Source organism: Cyprinodon tularosa, unplaced genomic scaffold (assembly GCF_016077235.1).
Source record: "Cyprinodon tularosa strain WSP-4 unplaced genomic scaffold, ASM1607723v1 ctg612, whole genome shotgun sequence".
Lineage (NCBI taxonomy): Eukaryota > Metazoa > Chordata > Actinopteri > Cyprinodontiformes > Cyprinodontidae > Cyprinodon > Cyprinodon tularosa.
Window position 1 is genome coordinate 203,690 of NW_024039355.1, and position 16,407 is coordinate 220,096.

Sequence of the window (16,407 nt, forward strand, 5' to 3'; positions counted from 1 at the left end):
ACTTACAAAAAAAACAAAACAGAAAAAAACCAGCAGACATGTAGCTCCAATTGATCTTTTATATGTCCATCCCTGTGAAACAGTGCAAGATTTATTTACATTAAAACATAGAAACATGTTTAATCACAAAGGAGAAGTTTTTTATTAAAATATATTTCCTTTTCTTTCCTTTTATTTCTCTTGACTTCTCCATATTGCTTCCATTTACTGGATTATCTAGCCTGCCCTCCAATATTCTGGACCATAACCATGCATCTGCCTACTGAATACCAGCCTCAACCCTCAGCCCATCAGATTTGTTTGCCTGTATCTGCCTCTGAGGTTCTGCTGTTCTCTGACCACCGATTCAAACCTCATCCGTGGATCTGTTCTGAGTTTGAACTGGTTGCCAAACCTGTATTTCTGTTAAACCTGTATTTCTGTTTGACCCTCAAGACCTGGCTAGGACAAAGTTTTGTATTGTCACCTGTGAGTGGCTGTTGCTGACAGATCTTAAGTTGGTTATCTATATTAACTTAATTTGGGATAACTGCTATCTGGCTTTAAATTTGGGATAGTGACTATCCGGCTTTCTGAAACCAAAAATCCAGGATGTGCAGGTATTTACCCAACAACATGTTCTCAGTTCTCAACTATCCCGCTATTCTAAAACAAGGCCATGCCTGGATTTTGGGCCTTTGTGTTTGTAAATTGTTGCACAACAAACCTCTGCAAGTGGTTTCTAATGGGGCCGAACCTGTTTTCCTGCATATATCTCCAATCTCATCAGCCAATCGTTTTAGGTCTGAGTGTTAATATTATCAATTTCTTAGTGAATTGGATTCCAAGTGAAGGTGCTGCTTTGCCTTTGAGTATATTGGTTTCTATAGCTGTACTTCAGAGTCCTACTACTGGATGTTTGCAGCCCTCTAGTGGATGTTGTGGAGTATTGCAGGTTCTTGTACAGAGTTCTGGTGTTTCCTGTCACTGTGGGCTGCAGAGCACAGTAGTACACAGCAGAGTCTGTCACTGCAGCAGAGGAGATCGACATTTTCATTTCTTCTTTATCCACTTCAAATGTTAGCCTGTTGAGCTTCTGCTCTGCCGCTGAAGGGGAGTGGGAAAACAGGAATTTTGGGGTTTCTCCTGGGTTTTGACGATACCAGAATAAAAAAAGCGCGTTGGCTTTGGTGAAGTTGCAGGACAGGGTAATAGTGCTCCCCTCTAAAGTGGACTCTTCATTCTTGAAGGCAGTAATTTTTTGACTTTGGACTCCTAGAAAGTAAAGTTATCTGCTTAATTAATTCAGCATAAAAAACTATTTCAGAAATATTTGCAGATATTTGAATACATTTTCAAAAGCCCTGAAAAAATTAGGTTTAATCTGACCTGTTAGAAGTGTGGCAATAAGCAGAGAAAATCCATAATATTCCATGATCTGCATAGTTCATGTCATGTGTGTTGAACTGTTTTCAATGTGGAAGCTGTTGTCTCTTCTTTACTTCAGTAACAGCTCAGCTCCTCCCTTGAATCTTTGAGCTCCTCTTCTATTGGTAAGATACATGTTTTAGACTTTCAGGGGAAATTCAAGGTGGCAGTTTACACTACAGGGGGTGACAATCCTCACAGCCTTGGGCATGTAACTATTGTACATTCTATTTCCTCTAGTTTTTCTTCATCCAAAAGGTTCTCCTGATGGTGCTGACAAGCACACAAAAAAGTGAGATGTAGAAAAACCCTGCACTCACATGTCACCACACACTTTACCTTCATACATGGAACTGGTCACAGCTGTATAAACATTTTCACTCCCCCTCTCCCCTACTCTAACTATATATGACAATCAATGTAAAAACTGTGAAGACTCCATTTGTAAAAATAAGAAAGGCAAGACTGTCATTAGGCTGTCAAAAAGAGACTTTGTCAAGACACCTCAGGGGTACTGTGGCATTATGGTGGCGCATTTTGTAGCACTACTACCTTGCAGCAAGAAGGTCCTGAGTCCAACAGAGTTTGCTTATTCTCTCCGGGTACGCTGGCTTCCTCCCTCAGTCCAAAAACATGACTGTTAGGTTAATTAGCATCTCTAAATTGTCCTTTGGTGTGAATTTGTGTTTGTATGGTTGTTTGTCTCTGAGTAATCCTGCTATGGATTGGGTGTACCCCACGTACCACCAAAAGACTGCAGAAATAGGCACCGGCCCCCAGTGGCCCTGATGGGTTAAAGGGATAGTTCGGTATTTTTGACATGAATCTCTATGGCATCCCCATCACCAGCGGCATGCAATCACACTGACTTACCCCTGGCAGCGTCCTGTGAGCAGAGTTATCGTCCAGTTTTGGTCAAGCCAAAAGTAGTCCGGCAGGTTTTTAGGAACAGCGAAATAAAACTTTTCTCTTCCCAAAACATTATGTGTTCAAAAGAGCGATATTTTTGCATCCCAAAAAGATTGTAGTGGGAAAAAGTCACACGTTGTTATCAATTGGTCCTATTTTCTCTCTGTTCGTATCAGTGCGCGCCGTCATTCAGACAGCGAGCCCAACAACAGCCATGTCTCCCTCCGCGGCGGAAGGAGACATGGCTGTTGTTGGGCTCGCTGTCTGAATGACGGCGCGCACTGATACGAACAGAGAGAAAATAGGACCAATTGATAACAACGTGTGACTTTTTCCCACTACAATCTTTTTGGGATGCAAAAATATCGCTCTTTTGAACACATAATGTTTTGGGAAGAGAAAAGTTTTATTTCGCTGTTCCTAAAAACCTGCCGGACTACTTTTGGCTTGACCAAAACTGGACGATAACTCTGCTCACAGGACGCTGCCAGGGGTAAGTCAGTGTGATTGCATGCCGCTGGTGATGGGGATGCCATAGAGATTCATGTCAAAAATACCGAACTATCGCTTTAAGCGGGAGAACATGGAAGGATGGACCTGAGGGTTACTTGTTACAACTTATCAAAAGCTGCTAACAAAATGGTTGAAAACAAAAAGTCTGTCAGCTCACTCTATTTTGATTTACATTATTCATATTTATGAATAATGTAAAACAAATGTAAAACATATTTAGCTGCTGCATTGAATTAAATAATAGCTTTAAACTGATCATTGTAATATTAACGGAACTGTAATTATGACATCAATATGCCACACCCATATTTTTATCAGGATCATACCTCCACAGACACACATTCTTGTGGAGACTTTCTATTGACTTCCATAAGTTTCTAGAGTCTAACTGTGCCCTTACCCTATACCTAAACATTATGGGTTCAGACCTAACCTAACCCTAAGCCTTAACCAGCTTTTATACCCATGGGGACCAGACATTGATCCCCACTAGAGCACTTAGTAAGAAAAGCACACCACACACACACACACACACACACACACGCACACACACACACACACACACACACACACACACACGCACACACACACACACACACACACACACACACACGTAACATAATAAGAACCTGACTTAGCACCTGGAAACACTGTTCTTCTTAACTTTGCTCTGGGCAAACTCAGGTCAACCTAAATAACATATATCATAATATCCTTGTGAGTCAGTAATATCTCTGAACACGCCCTCCATAGTCCTCCACTGGTGAGGTGTTCCATCTGTGTGAAGACTGCTATTCTTCCACAATTATGTCTTTATATGGACATTTATACACGTGTTATTGTCTAGTCCTTCATCACCTTATGAGTCATCATTATTGTGTATTTTGAAATTAATTTTCTAATGTGCAACCTTTAATTTTCATTTTGATCGAGACCACCACTATAAGAATGAAACTGGATTGCTCAAGTTCATACTAGAAATATGATACTTAGATTGGAAATGGGCTCATATATTGACAAATATCCTTTGAGCCTTCAATTTCAGTTTATTTCTATGGCGCCAATTCACAACACAAGTCATCTCAAGGCACTTTACAGTTCAACCAGATCATCCAGTCACATTGATTCAAAGCTTCTATCTAAGGAAAACCAGCTGATTGCATTGACTCATTGACTCTTCAGCAATCCCTCAAACTAAGCATGCTTGTAGCGACAGTGGAGAGGAAAAACTCCCTTTAACAGGTAGAAACCTCCAGCAGAACCAGGCTCAGTGTGAGCGGCCATCTGCTGAGGCCCACTGGGGTTCAAGGAGACAGAAGCAGAGATACAAAAAGCAGCTGTAAAAGGCGGCCCCGTCCAGGAAACACACAGCCAGGCAGACGAGCTCCGAGCCAGCTCCCATGTCAGAGGATGAAGAGAGCACATCCACTCAGTCACGGTCATAGAAACAGGACTACACTGGAAAACAGGCCGATCTCTGGCATCTATAAACAAAGGTGTTGTTGATGATATTTCTCTCCAGGATGGAGTCACATCCAAACAGGAACAGACGAGGCAAAGTCTTCCTTGTCCCCATTTCTTTCCTTCACCTACATATTCCTCTCAGATGTATTCTCCTCTCACACGCAAATGTTCTCCTCTCAAATGCATACATTCTCCAATCACATGCATACATCCTCCTCACCCACGTACATTCTCCTCCCACACGCATATAGGGCTGGGTATTGTTCAAAAATTTTCAGTTCCGGTACCAATACCGATACCTTCACTTCGATACCGGTTCCTGAACGATACTTTTTTCGATACCAGTTTTATAATATCAATTCGACAAAAAAGAAAATTACACAACATAAAAAAGTACAAATCTTGAGTTTTATTTTAAGCTCTGATTTTTCAATTTACATTTTTCCTCTTACATAAAAAAGATAAAAAATTCAGTGTCTAATATTCACAGTTACATTGTGAGGACCTTTTTACTTAGCAGTTTTCCTTTAGAAAAATGACCATGTCTGACAAACAAGCCCGTTGAATGGGATCCTACTGACAGCGCACCGCTGGTATGTGGGGGTCTGAGCGGCTCCGACAGAAATAATATTGGAAGGCAGGATGAACTGACTGCACTGATTAAGTTTTCAGGTGGATTTTCCAACTTAAAAACATATTAAAACTACTTTATTCCCACTGATCACAGCAAATATAGCTGCAAGGCAAATAAAGGATAGAGTAGCTCCGCCCAACGCGCGTCAGAAACACTTTTTCACCGCGCAGCCAGAGCAGCAAAGCTGCTTCAGCTGCGCATCAGAAGCTGGTCCATGCAGTAAAAAAGGAAGCAGCAGACGTGATTTTGCTGCTCCTGCTGCGTCCAGTTTGAAAGCAGCATGATTCACTCCGCTCTGGCTTTGCTCTGCCCACGGGCTGCTGAGAGGAGGATGGTCGCGCCGCTGCGGTCCGCACTTCTTGCAGTCAAACACCGGGAAACTTTCTGCTCTTAAATTGTTTCCGTGCACGATGTGTTGCATTGCGCACTATTGGCATCAGTCTTAATAAAGTGAAGCCGCACTTTTGACCTGGGGGGCATTTTAAAGGGGTTTCACGACGCTCACAACCAGTTCACAACAGATACACATGAACCCTGGCTGTAGGCGGGACCACCTGTGTATTTTTCCTGGATGACGCAATCACGTTAAGTGTTACAGCCAATCACCGAAACTTGGCACCGAAAGACGAGGCATGTTTCGATACTCTGTAGAACCGAAGCATTTCGGTCGGTACCATAAAAGAACCGATGTTCGGTACCCAGCCCTACACGCATACATTCTCCTCACCCACATACATTTTTCTCACACATCCAGACATTCTCCTCACATGCTTACATTCTTCTCTCAGATACACATGTACAGTATTCTTAATTAAAAGTTCGATGTATTGAAAGACAGAAAGTTCATAAATCAGAAAATGCACTACATATTCCAGTGCATATTCCAAAGGAATATTTATTTAGATAAACTGGAGAATGATTTTTATTCAAATTGATCCTCATGTCTTATATTTTGCTTTTATATCATTTGGGGATGATGAACACTGGGAATGACATGGTAGTCATTTAGCCATGTGGCCTTTGGTTTTAAGGGCCAGGGTTGATAGTGAAGGCTATCAGGCAGCCTGACACATGGCATGTACCCAAAGCAAGCTTTAACATGTCTCACCAGAGAAAGCTGATCAGCATAATGCTTAAAAGACAGATGGGGAAAAAATGGGTGCAGTACAGCTGCTTTGTCGGGTTTATTCCTCTTAAACTGTTTAATAACATCTACATCTTAAATGGAGAGGGAACTGGAGTAGTTCAATGAGATATGTTAAAATGTCTTGAAAGACACTAAAGCATTCAATTTGACAGTCTAAAAAAACCCTTTCAAAGCAGGGCCTTATTTGTCCTTTGAACTTTTTGAACTTTTTTCATACTATAACTACATGACTTACCTCTGGATGAGAACTGAAGCACCTGTCCGCATATTTGTACTCCGAAAAAGTACTTAAAATTTTGAATTTCTAAGCATATCAAGCAACTGCTGCTTTTAAAATATAACACTCTACTATGATGGCGTCCTTCTACATGGAATCTAACTCTACTTCATTGGTATTTGGTTCTCAACAAATTCATTATCTCTGTTTTACAGACTTTTTTTATCCATGAACAAACAGAAATCATAGAAAGGGTTACAAATACAGCAGTAAATGAGGCCCTCTTGTGGCTATAATGCAGTACTGTTATTGTTGCTGTGCAGGTTCTTGTGCAGAGTTCTGGTGTTTTCTGTCACTGTGGGCCTCAGAGCACAGTAGTACACAGCAGAATCAGAAAGACGGACATCCTGGATCGTCAGATTAAAAGCTAAACTCTTGACTTCTGCATGAAATCTGTCTTTTGGAAATTCTGGTGCATTGTCGGGTATTTTGGCATATTCCTTCAGCATGTACTTTGGTGAGTAGTTTTCTTCTTGTTTGTACCAGAACACAGCGTCATTTGAATCACTGGTTTTAAAAATACATCCCAGAGTCACCGATTCTCCTTGAACAGCAACAACATGTCCTTCTGTCTGCGTCACTGAGTCTCCTTTACACTCTGAGGAAGAACAGAACATGCAGAGGAAGAGATGAATCAATAAAGATGATTGATTAAAGGAGAACAATCAGCAGCTTTAAAGACTTCTATTCCATGTAGAATAGATGTCATTTTCTCTGATCATTGTCACTTTGAACCATATCAGGTGTTTCTACAAGGTAACAAATGGCAGCAGAAATGATCTGCTCTGATTTTCTGTAGAATGAACATTAAAGCTCTTCATGTAGAGCTCAGTAATGTGTTCAAGTGTTTGAAGAGGAAACATGTTGAGCTTTCTATCTTACCAAAGAAAAGAGCAGCTAGAATAATCCACAGCCAATGTTCCATCTGTCCAACAAGGTTTAAATCAGCAGGAGAAACTAGCTGATGTTCAACATTCAGTCTGACTATTGTTCTCTTCACAGCAACACTTATTATTGACACAATGCTGGAACACAGAGCACAAGGAGAGCTCCGCCTACTGGATGATGGCGCCCTCTGGTGGAGCTACAAGGTGCTTGACTTAACACCTTAATTGTATTCTTTTTATATTATTTATTCTTTGATCTTCTTTCTACTTGTCTATATGTCACTTTCACATCCAAACGTTCTCATTGTAGATCAATATAATACCTTTTTTGAAACCCCTTTCCCCCCCACTTATTTATTAATTCCTCTGAGGAGCTTATTACTTATTGTGGTCCTGTGGACTACAGATTCTTCTGTCTATTTTAGGGTTTCCTTTTGGGTCCTGTGCTGCCTCTCTTAATTAATTCCCTCTTGGTCTGGGGATTCTGGTGGGCAAACCTCTATTGTTAGTTTTGTTATGGTACAGTTAAGGGAAATTAATTTTACAACAATGCACTGAGCTTGGTTCTGCTGGAGGTTTCTTCCTGTTAAAAGAAATTATTCCTCTCCACAGTTTCTAAAGGCATTCTGGGTGTAAGGGATTTCTTTCGAGTGTCTATAAGTCAATGCAATCAGCTGGTTTTTCTTAGACGGAAAATTTGATCTGGTTGCATTCTCACTGTAAAGTGCCTTGAGATGACATATGTTGTTAGATGGTGCTGTTGTGCAATTTCACCAGAAGAGTATGAATTTATTAAATGAGTAAAATTGGAATTTTTAAAATTATATATTAATTAAAAGAGAAAAGGGGTAGCTTAGCTGGCCCCAGGGGTTCTGGTCGGTACTGGTCCAGCTGAAACAAAGAAAAGGTTAGCTCACCATGTAGCCTCTACAATGTGTCCAGTATGAGTTAGACGTAGGTCACTATTCTATCCAGTCCACTGCAGCAGACCCACACTTGCTCGTTCAGTCTATTCAGTGAGCATTAGCATTCAGTTAAACTCTTGAACCCACATGTTGAATCAGGAAGCTTGTTTCAAATAAAACACAAACAGGGTCTATTCTACCCATTTCACCTAATCAAAGCATCAGTTCGGAAAGGGGAAACAATGGATATTAATGTTTTGGCACGGGTGATACGCACTGGACCCTGGCAACAGGCTTATCAGACATAACAGTTTCCAGCATCAGCTTGGGCCTTTTACCACAGATTATTATCTGTGATGATACGTGGCAGAAATAAGAAAAACAAAATGGGAACAAACAGGAACAGACACTTAAGAGTCATAAACTGTCAGATGCAGCCTGCCAAAGAGACAACATCAACCACTAAGTCATATAAACTGGCTTTATTAAACATTAGATCTCTGTCAGGAAAAACCCTTTTAATTAATGACTTAATTATTGACAATAATGTTGATGTTATGTTTTTAACAGAAACGTGGTTACATGGACTTAATGAAGCACATATTCTGTTGGAGTCGTCTCCTCCAAACTACAATTTTCTTTGCGAGAGCAGACAGTAAAGGAAAGGTGGAGGAGTGGCAACATTGTTTAATGACTCACTGAAGTGTAAAAAGGTGTTTTTGGGAAAATTTGACTCTTTTGAACATTTGGCTCTGCAGGTAAAGAGCCCGGTACGAACTATGTTTCTAAATGTCTACAGGTCTCCTAAGTTCACATCAAACTTTTTAAATGATTTTAATGACCTCCTATCTGTGATATGAGTTGATTATGACTGTTTAATTATTGTGGGAGACTTTAATTTTCACGTTGACAACCCTGAAGACAGAAGTGCAAAAGAACTGTGTGACACACTTAGAAACTTTGGTTTAACTCAACATGTTAAACAACCAACGCACAAACAGGGACATATTTTAGACTTGATCATCACTAAAGGTCTGAAGATTTCTAAAGTCAGTGTTACTGATGTTGCCCTATCTGATCACTTTTCTGTTACCTTTGAGGGCATCATTTTCAGTGACTCATTTAGCCAAAGGGACATCATAAGAAAACGCACCTTTAAGGAAACTTTTATTCAAGCTTACTCTGCTACTTCAACCTTGGGGTGCAACTCAGTAGATGAGCTAGTAGATAACTTTCAGTCTAAAGTCTCAGACATCATCAGCTGCATTGCTCCAATTAAAGTGAAAGTCTTTTCCGGAAAGAAAAAATCTCCTTGGAGAAGTGCTCCTGCAGTTAGAAGTGAAAAAAGGGAGTGTCGAAAAGCTGAACGCAGGTGGAGAAAGACGAAACTCCAGGTCCACTATGACATCTATAAAGAGAGACTTTACAGATATAGCTTACAACTGAGAAATGCAAGAGAATCTTTCTTCTCTGAAATCATTAACAAGAACATTAATAATACTGGTGCGTTATTTGCCACAGCCGGCAAGCTAACAAATCCTCCTGTGTCCGTGGCTCCTGAACTCCACTCCACCAGGGCCTGCAATGAATCTGCTAATTTCTTTACTGAGAAAATCCTAAAGATCAGAGGATCAGTTTATACATCCATATCAAGTTCAGTACCAAAGTTGTCTCCAACTGGAATTGATCTTGACCAAACCCAATTCAGCCAAATAAACTATAAAAGCTAAGAGGAAATCATTCAGCAGCTAAGTTCCTCCTCCTGCTGCCTTGATGTTCTACCCACAGCTTTCTTTAAGAAAGTTTTGCCTGTCATAACGTCTGATTTGACTCAGATAATGTTGTGAATTTATTTGTTGAGGACTTATTATTTCATAACATATGAATGATAAGTTACTGAGTTAAAAAATATAAGTTAACATTAATGTTGATAACACAGTTCATGTGTTAACTGTGGTTAAATTCGGGACTGCATTTATTTGGAGTTGCAATGAGGTGGACTCTATTACCCAAGATGCTCTAGGAGCAGGAAGTAGAGAAAAAAAGGTTGTATTGTTGAACCGAGCCAACTGGCGCACGCTGTATGTTATTTTTCCTTCACCGTTCTTCACTAAAGTTCAACCAAATGAAACTGACCGTCTCGCTTCGTCCTATTTAGTTGTAAGTCACAACAGATAATAAACACGTCACTTCTGTCAGGTCTTTTCCCTCAGTCCCTAAAAACAGCAAATATCAAACAACTGCTGAAAAAGAACAGCTTAGACAAACTACTACTCCAGAACTACAGGCCCATATCAAACCTCCCCTTTATCAGTAAGATTATTGAAAAAGCAACAATTAAACACTTTCTTAGATATGACCAGCCGCTTTGACGTGTTCCAGTCAGGTTTCCGTGCTCAACAAAGTACAAAGACCGCCCTTATCAAGGTGTTTAATGACATCCGTATAAATACAGACTGCGGAAGAACCACAGTGCTGGTACTATTGGACCTCAGTGCAGCATTTGATACTGTAGATCACTCCATCCTGTTAGAGCACCTGGAAACCTGGGTCGGCCTCTCTGGTACAGCTCTCAACTGGTTTAAATCCTACTTAAAGGACAGGGACTTGTTTGTGTCAGTAGGCAACTTTACATCAGAGATGACAAAAATCACATGTGGGGTTCCCCAAGGGTCCATTCTGGGTCCCCTCCTATTCAATATCTACATGCTCCCTCTTGCTCAGTTAATAAAAAACAACAACATCAGCTACCATAACTATGCAGACGACACACAGCTTTACATCACCATGTCACCAGGTGACTATGAACCAATTCAAGCACTGAGGAAATGCTTAGAAGAAATCAATGCCTGGATGTGCCATCATTTTCTTCAACTAAATAAAAACAAAACTGAAGTAATAATCTTTGGACCAATAGAGGAGAGATCTAAAGTTAGCACACAGCTTCAGTCGCTTCAGCTAGTAACCACTGATCAGGCCCGAAGTCTAGGTGTAGTGCTGGATTCAGACTTGAACCTCCAAAAGCATTTAAAGACAATTACAAGGTCGGCTTTCTATCACCTGAAGAACATTTCCAGGATTAAAGGACTAATGTCTCAGCATGATCTGGAAAAACTAATCCATGCATTTATTTTTAGTCTAATTGATCGCTGCAACGGTGTTTTCACAGGTCTGCCTAAAAAGTGGATCAGACAGCTGCAGTTGATCCAGAACGCTGCTGCCCGTGTCTTCACTAAGACTAAGAAAGTAGAGCACATCACCCCAGTTCTAAAGTCCTTCCACTGGCTCCCTGTATCTCAGAGAATAGACTTTAAAATACTTCTGTTAGTCTATAAATCTCTGAATGGCTTAGCACCTAAATACATCACAGACTTGCTATCAGTGTATCAACCCTCCAGACCACTCAGGTCTTCTGGCTCCAGTCTGCTCTGCATACCTAGAACCAGAACTAAACATGGAGAAGCAGCATTTAGTTCCTATGCTCCACTTATCTGGAACAAACTTCCAGAAAAATGTAAAAGTGCGGAAAGCCTGAGTTCCTTTAAATCAAGACTAAAAACACATTTGTTTAGGATTGCCTTCGACTGTTCTAGTTAAATAGTTCAACTGGAACATCATTCTTTAGTCCAACTGTTTTTAATGTTCTTTTTTGTTTCTGCATTTTTTATTTTATTCATTTATTTATTTTTCCTACTTGGTTTGATTCTGTTTTATTTTCCTATATTTTAATCATGTAAAGCACTTTGCATTGTCTTTGTACTGAATTGTGCTATATAAATAAATTTGCCTTGCCTTGCCTTGCTTTGCCTTGCCTTGAAGGCCCCAGTCCCAATTCAGTCTGTTCATCCAACAGCAGCTCTCAAACAGATTTGGGTCAATCCGAATCAATAATAAGAGGCAACTTTGGAGGATGGTTAATTTTATAACTCATGGTAGTCCAGGTGTCCCTTTAGGTACTGCTATTAGCTGGTAGCCGTGGTCCTCATGTAGCAGTCTCCCTCTCAGGCAGGACCAGTCACCGACTAGCCATTAGCAACCGAGGGGCAACCAGCAACAGAAAGTGAATGGGAAGTTGTTTGTCTTTTAAAAGCTCAGTTGGAGGGGTGTGTCTTCAGAGGGGAGTGGTTCCAGTTACATAACGATCATTTGAGCCCAGCAGCACTATATAAATGAATTAACTGAATTGAATGTGAAGATAATGGATCTAAAGAAACTCATTCCATTTTTATAAGCAGGAACTTGTTTCGTAGTAAACTGATTATGAAATGCCATCCATCCATCCATCCATCCATCCATCCATCCATCCATCCATCCATCCATCCATCCATCCATCCATCCATCCATCCATCCATCCATCCATCCATCCATCCATCCATCTTCTTGTACTTATCTGGGGTCGGGTCTTTGGGGTAGCAGCTTCAGTAGAGATGCCCAGACGTCCCTCTCCCCAGGCACCTGGGCCAGCTCCTCCCAAGGTGCTCCCAGGCCAGCTAAGAAACATAGTCCCTCCAGCGTGTCCCGGGTTTCCCCCTGGGCCTTCTCTCAGTGAGATGTGCCCGGAATACCTCACCAGGGAGACATCCAGAAGCATCCTAAACAGATGCCTGAGGCACCTCAACTGGCTCCTCTCGACATTTTTTTCTATGTCAAAAAAATTGAATTTAGATTTTTTTCCCAATTCGTAATCACACTTTTTAACCAGTAAAATATATTGCAGGGGACAGTGTGTGTATCAGTTGGTTTATTTTTTTTTGACTGCACAGCCTTTGTCTGGAGATCTTGACTGCTCTTTTCTGTAGTTTTGGTGTCTGATGTGAGTGAGTGAGTGAGTGAGTGAGTGAGTGAGTGAGTGAGTGAGTGAGTGAGTGAGTGAGTGAGTGAGTGAGTGAGTGAGTGAGTGAGTGAGTGAGTGAGTGAGTGAGTGATATGGTGTGAAGTTCTTATGAGATTGTTAAGTTCTGTTTTTGCAATCTATTTTTTTGACACAACTGATAATTTCCTCGTTTGTTGGACTTACTGTTTATTCTCCACCTGTGCAAATAAAAAACCAATACTGCCCATCCCTTGTGTTTGGCTCGATAGATCTCGGCATGCCATCAACTTCAAAAGTAGAGCTTGGTTTAAAAAAGGTTGGGCACCCCTGGCATAGAGGATGTTTTGGAGTATTGCCAGGTTTCCTGTCACTGTGGGCTGCATAGCACACTAGTACATGGCAGAGTCTGTCCCCGCAGCTGAGGAGATCAGCAGATCCATCTGGGTTTTATCAAACCTGTTCCGCTATAAAACCCCACCGTTCAAGCCACCACACCCGGCATGCTGTCCTCCCCTTTCTGGCATCTACCACATCTCATCTACATCCGCCTCTTGTGCTCCTGGGAAGTCCTGTACGAAAATCACTTATCACAAATTTATTGGACATTTTTGTGCTATATAGTCTAGTGATTGAACAATACAGTTTTGTTAATGCAATACCAATTATTGGGACATCGGTCAACCTGACCTCTGACATTTCCTGCCAGTTTTTTTAGTTTCTCTCTCAATTAAACAAACATACAAAAAAAACCCACAAGATAATAGTCATAGCAAATGTTTAAGTCTCAACTTAAACAAAAAAATAATGTTTAATACATATAAAGATACAACAATTTAGTCATGACAAAAAATAGGATGGAGTGGCCATGCTTGTTTCACTTGATCTCAAGACAAGGCTGCTGACTGAATAATGAATCTGTGAATTTATGCATTTGTCAGTCAATGCAGATTTAAGAAAAGAGGCAAGAATGTCCTGTTTTTGCGTGCTTAGAAAGACTGAAAATAATTTTAAAAACCCCACTGGTTTGCATAAAACAGTTTTTCTGATTTTAGAATATTTAAAAATCAGGAAAATTTGAAAAAAAAAAAAAATCAAACTTAAGGTGTTTTTCAAACTTAAATATTGTTGTTGCTCTGGGCATGAGCAAATAAAGATTATCTTTTTTCTTCGTCTCAGATTTAATCACAGAAGCATGGTGGGTTGGGAGTAAAATAGTCTTTCTGTAAAATTGACAGACCGTAGTAGCCACGTTTGTTCATTTCTTCCACCCCGAGTATCAATAGGTGCAAAAAGCAGTTTGTCCCAAAATGAAAGATGAGGAAGGACCCACAAAGATTATTGAGACACATTGGGATTCTGCTAAAAAACATATTTTTGGCCCTATGAGAAACTGACCATGGTGTTTTTCCAGACAACGGAAAAAGGTATGACAACTTTCAGCTGTCTACCAAACAGCGTCATAACAAACCAGCTGCAAATCCACGTACATTAATTGTAACTGATGATGCTGTGAATGAGATTAAATGCTTTTGCACACATCCCTTATGTTGGGTGTTTTTCCCTTAAAAACAACAATTATACAACCATTGTTGAAAAAGAGAAGCTTGGACAAATTGGTCCTGCAGATTTACAGGCGCATCCCAAACATCCCCTTTATCGGTAAGATTATTGAAAAAAGTTGTGTTTCAACAGTTAAATGTCTTCTTAACAAAGACAAGTTGCTTTGCTGTCTTCCAGTAAGGTTTCCGTGCCAACAACAGTACAGAGACTCCCCTGATTAAGGTGTTCAATGACACCCGTATAAACTCAGGCCGTTTCTCAATTCACAAGAACGCGAGTACAGACTTGTGTTCTCAACAAGTATATTCTTGAGAAGAGCACAGGAAAGTGTGGACTTGGGGCCATTGCCCTTGGAGGTTTGCTAGTTTCTGCAGTCCTCTCAACTTCTGTCATTTAAAAAAAAATGACACATTAAATCAGTAAATGGGCCATATAGTGACTGTTGTGCCATATGCCATGATCATGGTTTTTGGACATTGGGAACCAGTTTCCATATTTCATCTTGACATGATGACCAGAGGAGAACATGCAGCTTTGGTGAATAACAGCTTTTTAGCAGAGGCCTCCACAGGCAAGTCACATGGTAGCCCACAGAGGTGTGATCTACCACCCCCCTCTGTGTGAGGACATACAAAATCACAGAGCATACAACATTTTTTCTCTTTGCCTTCTCTCCCTTGCCCATGAAGCTGGGGTCTATCTCCAGCAGGATAGAGATCTTCCCGGAACGGAAAAACCCAGATCTCCTCAAGGATAAGTTATTGTGGTAACCTTTCAGAACCAAACTGCTGCAAATCAGGCCTTTTGCAACACATTTCTCTTGAGTTTCAGAACTTATACGGCCAGACTGAATGAGGAGCCTGCCCTGCTGGGAGCCTGAGACAAAGAGGACCCATGTTCTGAGCCATTGAGACAAAAGAGAGCCTGGTCTGACCGCTAAGATGCAGCTGGATTAACCTCAACCTTTCCAAATGGACATAGACCAAAAGGTGTGCTGGTCTGGGATGATTAGGGACAGAACAAACAACATGTGTTTACTGATAAGTAAAGACAACGTCAACAGAACGGACTGCATGCTACGCTATGCTACAGGAATATGTGTTGAGCTGTTGCTGAAGGTTGGAGAAGCTTTATTTCACTAAAGGGTCTAAACACTGATATAACATTAGTGTTCATGTGTTCCTCAAATGCTCACTACATTTCCATTACCGAGTATGACAAAGAGTCGTTTAGTGGAATCCTGATGTCTATTCCCTGCTAGCTATTTCAAAGAAGGTAAAGAATCATTAACTAAAGGTTATTGGTTCCTGATTAAGCAAATCATTTAATAAAACATTATTTGGCCAAATAATGTTTTATTCACCTCATGGATTGGCATTGTGAATTGGTCTGAAAACATTAAACTTTCTCTAAGTTAGTGAAAAGCTAATTTGATCATATCCCAAATTCTTCCAAAGATCAAACTTTAATATGGTTTTCAACCATGCTTCGCTTCCTCTTTGTGCATAGTAGTTTAGTTTAGTTTAGTTTAGTTTAGTTGAGTTTCACTGGTCTTAGTTAGAAGTTTTAAAAGGAAATGTGTTTGACTTGGAGCTGAATGATTTTATTTTGAACACAAGAGGTGAATTTATTCCATGTATGTGCAGAATATGTGCAGTGGGAAAGGGGTGTATAAGCCTTTTATCACCTGAAGAACATCTCCAGGATTAAAGGACTAATGTCCAAGCAGGAAGTAGAAAAACTAATTCATGCATTTATTTTTAGTAGAAATGATTACTGCAATAGTGTCTTCATAAATCTTCAGCCACCTGTAGCTGATCCAAAACGCTGCTGCCCATGATCTCACTAGAACTAAGAAGTTAGAAAACATCAGCCCGGTTCTGAAGTCCTT

The 16,407-nt window shown here is 40.5% G+C and overlaps 1 gene segment (V, D, J or C); it reads right to left on the reverse strand.

Moving 5' to 3' along the window:
* Nucleotides 1-671: 671 nt before the first annotated feature.
* LOC119798159 overlaps nucleotides 672-16,407 on the reverse strand; it is a 38,137-nt gene continuing 22,401 nt past the window's right edge. Inside the window, 1 exon segment of the V gene segment in view lies at nucleotides 672-1,005. Within this exon segment, the coding sequence occupies nucleotides 809-1,005 (197 nt within the window).